The sequence below is a fragment of the Chrysochloris asiatica genome, unplaced genomic scaffold, assembly GCF_000296735.1.
Source record: "Chrysochloris asiatica unplaced genomic scaffold, ChrAsi1.0 scaffold00073, whole genome shotgun sequence".
Classification (NCBI taxonomy): domain Eukaryota; kingdom Metazoa; phylum Chordata; class Mammalia; order Afrosoricida; family Chrysochloridae; genus Chrysochloris; species Chrysochloris asiatica.
This window is the reverse complement of record NW_006408591.1, coordinates 3,714,353-3,720,747: the sequence shown is the minus strand read 5'-3', so window position 1 is coordinate 3,720,747 and position 6,395 is coordinate 3,714,353. Positions and strand designations below refer to the sequence as shown.

The 6,395-nt window shown below is 46.4% G+C and overlaps 1 protein-coding gene across 1 annotated transcript in view; it reads left to right on the top strand.

Moving 5' to 3' along the window:
• Positions 1–6,395, top strand: part of CCNJL (cyclin J-like) — a 76,383-nt gene that overhangs the window by 61,847 nt on the left and 8,141 nt on the right. The window contains exon 4 of the mRNA XM_006864924.1: positions 5,547–5,849. Coding sequence (XP_006864986.1) covers positions 5,547–5,849 — 303 coding nt within the window. The remainder of the gene's footprint in view (positions 1–5,546; positions 5,850–6,395) is intronic.

Below are 6,395 nucleotides of genomic sequence, written 5' to 3'. Positions count from 1 at the left end.
AAAGAACCAGCTTCTTGTCTTGTTGATTGTTTCTATAGTTTTTCTGTTTTCTATCTCATTTATTTCTGCTCTGATCTTTATTATTTCTTTTCTTTTAGTGTCAGCAACAGTTTTAATTTTTAAGCAATTACAAATACTTTCTTGGGCTTTAATTCAGAGAAGCCAGGACTCCTGTTTGAGCTACCTAAGGCCTGTGTGGCGGAACAGTAGATGGTTTGGGAGCATCCACTTAGGCAGAGGGGAAGCCAGTCTGTGGGTGCCTGCCTGCTGTGCACTAGATGGGTGCTTAAGCCTTTAGGCCACGTGGCCAGACTCTCAGGCACCAGTCCACTGACCGTGGGACCTACCTGGGACCAATTGCCCACCCTCTCTGGGCACCCACCAGCCTCAACGAGTGGTGGGAGTAATCAGTCCAGTGTGTGGAGGGCAGGCTGATGCTGGTACAGTAGTGGCACATAAGAAGTGTTGAGATGTGCCAGGCCTCAAAAGCCAGAGTAAAAGCTTAAGTAGATTCAGTATTATTTTTTTAATCTTAAAATTTTTTAATCTTATAATTACACTGATACACACTGGTCATATTTGGAACAAAAAAGAAAACTGTAGGAGGAATGATATAATTTTTTAAAATCTTTTTTTCAACACCAATACAATAATTTATGCAGGAAGATATCATCAGTGGATGTCAAATCACTGAATTAAAGGTTGTTGGGAAACAGGATAATTCAGTCTCAAGTGTCAGCTCTGAGATTATCTGTTGATTTCAAAGAGAAAATGGTACCTTTAAAATGGAGACATCTGGTATCACCACCTTCACCATGTGATCACACTTGGCAGTGCCATTCCGAGGACATGTGTAACTCCTGATTTAACCTGTTAGTGCTGTTGTGTGCCATCAAGTTGGTTCCAACTCATAGCAACAACCTTGTATAGGATTTCTGAGACAGACTAGTGGGTTTGAACTGCTCACCTTGTGATTGACTGGCCAGTGTTTATCCTACAGCGCCACACCAGTGTTCGATGTGACCTGTATTGTTGTTGTTAGGTGCCGTCAAGCTGGTACGGAATCATAGGGACCTTATGCACAATAGAATGGACCCCTGCCCGGTCCTGTACCAACCTCACAATCATTACACTTGCACCCATTGCTGCTGCCTCGGTGTCAGTCCATCTCATTGGGGGTCTTCCTCTTTGTCACTGACCCTCCACTTTACCAATGAGAGCTGTAACAAGTGAAAAATACCCCTTCGGTAATTATATTACCAAAACTGGTTGACACGCATCTAGTAGTGAGGGGGGAGAATTGGGGTTGGAACAATTGCTGTTGAATTGATTCTGACTCATGAACACCCCGTCACCCTCCACCCCACTATGTGTAAGAGTAGAACTGTATTCCGCAGGGTTTCTCAATGACTCATTTTTTTTTTGAAGTAGATTGTCAGGCCTAGATAGTAAAGTGCCTCTAGGTGGACTTGAACTGCAAGTCTTTAGCAGTTAGCAAGTGAGTACATTAACCATTTGCACCCGTCAGGGATTCCAGTCATAAACTATCAGACAAATCCAGAATGTGGAACATTTTACAAGACAACTGACCTAGATTCAAAGTTTCAGTATCATGTGGGGTGGGGGCTGGGACTAAAGAGACGTAACAAGCATATGAACCTTTTTTTGAATTCTGAATCCAAAAGCAGCAGAGGTTATAGCATATACCATTGGAGGAAATCAGATACAGACGGAATGGTAGAAAATATTGAATTAGTGTTAACATTCATAGGATTGCTAATAGTAGTGTACTTCTGCAGGAAAATTCCTTTAGTCTTAGGCGATGGATGCTGAAGTATTTAAAGTATTAAGGGACGTGCCATATCTGCAACTTTATTTCAAATGGTTCCACCAAAGCAATATTTATACACATACAGACAGAGCAAATGTGGCTAAATGTCAACAGTTGGAGAATCTGGGTGAAAGGTCTTTCATACTTCCTCTGGATTTGATTTTTTTTTTTTTTTTAAATAAAAGTCCAAGTTTCAAAATAGTCAGGAAGAGTCCATGGCTCTTGTCTGACTTGGAAGGACTCGTGTCCCTGCCCAGGCCCAGGGAGCTGTCTGAAGACTGGCATCTGTTGTCTGTGTAGTTTGTCCATAGGAGGAAGCCTCAGAGCAACTTGGTGGTGATGCTGAGAACAAAGAGCCACCCCCTCTGGGTCATGGGAGGAGGGGAGGAAATGTCTGGGGGGCACGTGCAACCCCAGGAAACTCATAAACTCTTTTCTGGCTGTGAGATGTATTGTGCTGGGAAGTGATTGCTAAACTGGCATCCTCAGCTTTTCCTCTGAGCCTCCTGGCATCCCAGGGGCCCCTACATGCAAGTGTTCCTGGGCAGATCGGGGAGTGTCAGGCAGCAAAAAACACAGTGCCCAGCCCGGCATAAGAATTCCATGCATTTCTCTGCCAAGCATTTTCCAGGCTACATGATCATCTGCATGTGTGTGGATTCTTAGAGAGTCAGCCAGTCAGCAGCCTCTGGAGTGTGGTGACGTGCTGGTAGATCCACAACAATCATGTGGTGGCCTCAGACCCAGCTCTGCTGGACTCTGGCCTGTAGTCTGTGGGCCCCTTGGAGGCATGACCTCCCCAGCAGAAGTTCAGATTCCTCAGAAACACTTTCTTCTTGTTGTTGTTGTTGATAGTTACCGTTGTGGCACTTCCGACTCATGATGACCCCTTGTGTGCAGAATAAAACTGCTCGTGGGGTTTGGGGGCCAGGCCTTTACTCAGAGGCACACTGGGTAGGTTTGAACAGCTAACCTTTCAGCTAGTAGTCAAGGGCTTAAACATTTGCACTACCCAGGGACTTTCAGTCATCCTTGGCCACTTCCATCTGAGAGTAATCCTCTTGGGTCTGGGAGATGAGGAAAAGGCAGAGATCTGAATGGTTTGAAAACCCCTGATGGAACAACGAAAACTAATCTGATTTAGCACATCTGCTGTTGTCATGCCAGCTGCCAGCAATGCCTCAGAGGGGCTCAGTGCCCCCATTTCTTCTCCTCACCCCCTCCCCCCAGCACAGTGCTCATTCTCTTAAAGCTGTGACCTTCACCAGACTCCCTTCTGCTGTGGGGAAGGAAGAGAGTACGGATCTCTTGAGTGCATACGAACAAGGTTAGTGAATTCAGCACAAGGTTCAGGGAAACCTTTGGCAGTTTTGCAAAAAATGTATTTTTTTATTCTTCTTTTTCAAATCGCACAAAGAATCGTAAAAGTCGAAGAAAAATCAAAGATCACCAGAGAATGTAATTCAAATGGCCTATAATTCCACTATCCATTCATTCCTTCAGCGAATGTTTATAGGAATCCTAGTATAGTGCTTCAGGATAAGCACTAGACTACAAACTGTAAGGTCGGTGGTTCAAACCCACCAGCCGCTCTTCAGAAACCCTGCACAGGGTCGCTGTGAGTCAGAACTGACTCAACAGCACTTAAGAAAAATAGCAGCAGCCGCAGCAGCAGCTATAGGCCAAGAGTCCTTGGATGGTATAAACAGGTAATATGCTCATTTACAATCTCTAAGGTTGGAAGTTCAAATCCACCCTGAAACAACTTGGAAGAAAGGTCTGGCAAATCTGTTTCCAAAAACTCCACCATTAGAAACCCTCTATGGAGCATGGGTGGACTCAGACATATATAAGGCTGACCATAACTGGTTTGATGCTGTGGACCAGGCACTGTGCAGAGACTCGGGGGCTCAGCAGAGAATAGGCCAGACTGGTCCTGTCCTCATGGTGTTTATAATCTGGTGCCAACCACAGATATTAAACCCATCATCCAAGTTGAGTGTTTTCTTGAAGACGGGTCATTTGGGGCCTCTGAGACCAAACAAATTTATTTTCTTACAGTTTAGGGCCCCAGCTCCAGGGGAAGGTTCTCTTTGTCTGCTGGCTCTGGGGGAAGGTCTGTGTCTCTTTTCAACAGGGTTCCTGGGCCGTCTTCCAGTGGTTCCTTTTTTCTGGACTGGAACTGCTCTTTTATATCTAAAAAATGATTGACTTAAGATACACCCTACACTGAACTGCCCTCATTAGCATAAGAAAGACAGCCCTATTCCCACATGGGATTACATCCACAGGTATAAGGGTTAGAATTTATGACACATAATTTGGGGGCCACAACTCAATCCTTAATGTTCACTTGGTGGTCTGTTGATAGATGCTCTGAGAAGATGGGGTGTCTAGTGTTACAGTAATACAAAGTATTACTCTTTGTAATGACTTATTTTGTGTTGTATCCACTGTAAGGAACAGCCTGTCCAGGTTGCTGCTTTATCTATCCTCAAAACATGAGGTTCTCATGAGAATGGGGTCAGAAGACACCTGCAGTTGTGAGCAGGTGTGTGAAGATTTGTGTTGCTCCCCTCGTCTTCCCACTGCCTTTTCTGACTCAGTGAGGAGACTCTCTGCACCTCGTGAGGTTGGGCTTGGAGGACAGAGTTTTATATGGGTATGAAACAGTACATGGTCAGGGAAGGTTGCCGGAGGCTCTGAAGGGCAAGGAGGTGGGCTGAATGAAGAGGGACTGGGCAAGGGCTTGTGTAGACAAGGAGAGCACAGGATCTTTAAAGACTCAGAAGCCGTCAAGTCCTAAGCCAAGTATGGAACAACTTCCCAAGTGTGACGACAGTTGAGGCCAGTGAAATGGCCAGCAGCCCACCCCGAGGGCATGACCCCCACCTGCCAGTGACTCCATCTCTTTGTCCAGAGACCTTCACTAGCCAATGAAACCCATTCTGCTTTTTTGTGGTGGGCTAGAGTGTGGGGGGTGGTCACTGCCCCCTGAGAGCAGTCCACGCTGGGACCGCCAAGGTTTGATATGTAAATACCTCTGTCCCTTTGGCCCTTGGGTGGAGTAGCCCAGGGTCTATGTTTTATATTGCTTCTCAGAATTTTGCAGTAGTATAAAACTCTACTGGCTTCATAATGTAGTCTTACTGGCTTTCTTCTCTTTCCTGTAGACTTCTCTTTCCACTTCCCTTTATTTCCTGAGCTCACCTCCCAAGCAGGCTGTTTCTGAGAGAACCCAAGCTAAGACTCCATTTACAGAGCTTGAACTCAATCCTGAAGACAAGGAGCCCCCCCCAAGGACATGGACAGAGTCAGATATGCTAGGTCTGTGACCTGGAGTGACTGTTGAGGGCCTGGCTGGGACCCACCTTATTCCCCAGACCTTAACAGTGGATATTGAGAGCCTTCTGTGTGCAGATGCTGGGCTGAGCATTTGTTAGGCATTTTCTCGTAGAATCTAACAAAAGGCTTATGGTGTATAAGTTCCATTATGAATCCATTTGCATATGAGGAACTTGAATACAGGGAGGTTAAGACACTTGCCTGTGATCACATAGCTGGAAGCAATAGCTTGGGGATTGGATCCCAGGTCTGACACTTTACGCTCTTTATCCCCTGGCAGTCCAAGCTTTCTGCTCTCTGCCAGCACTCGTCCAGGCATGGTGGGCAGGCCTTTAGCTTCCTGGCTACAGTAACCTATACTTCTCCACAGGTAAGTTCGAGGATAGAGAAGACCACGTACCTAAGTTGGAACAGATAAACAGCACGCGGATCCTGAGCAGCCAGAACGTCACCCTCACCAAGAAGGAGCTACTGAGCACAGAGCTGCTCCTTCTGGAGGCCTTCGGCTGGAACCTCTGCCTGCCCACGCCCGCCCACTTCCTGGATTACTACCTCTTGGCTTCCGTCAGCCAGAAAGACCACCACTGCCACAGCTGGCCCACCACCTGCCCCCGCAAGACCAAAGAGTGCCTCAAGGAATACGCCCACTACTTCCTAGAGGTCACCCTGCAAGGTGAGGGCTGCAGAGAGGGCCCCCATATCGGGACCTTTTCCCCTTGCACACTGCACATCGGCCAGGATCAGGGGATGCTGTGGGACTTAGCTTTCTCCCCATTCAGTCCCACTTTGCTGTAGGCAAAAGAATGAGGGCCGAGTAAAGAAATAATATAAATTGCCGATGTGTTATCAGTTACTTGTAAAAGAGAAACAGGAGCTTACACATATCGTCAGGAGGGACCAGTCCCTGGAGAAGAACATCATGCTTAGTAAAGTTAGAGAATCACCACAAAGGGGAAAATCCTTCAAGGAGCTGGATTGACACAGTGGCTGCAACGGTGGGCTCAGGCACAGCAACAGTTGTAAGGGTGGCACAGGACCAACAATCTTTTGTTGTAAAGAGGGTTGCTATGAGTCAGAACTGACTCAACAGCACCTAACAACAAGTAACAATACATACCAACATACCAATAACCTGTAACTTTTCTTATGGTAATTGTTATTGTTGTTGTAGGTGCCATCGAGTCAGTACTGACCCACAGCGCCCTTATGCACAGCAGAA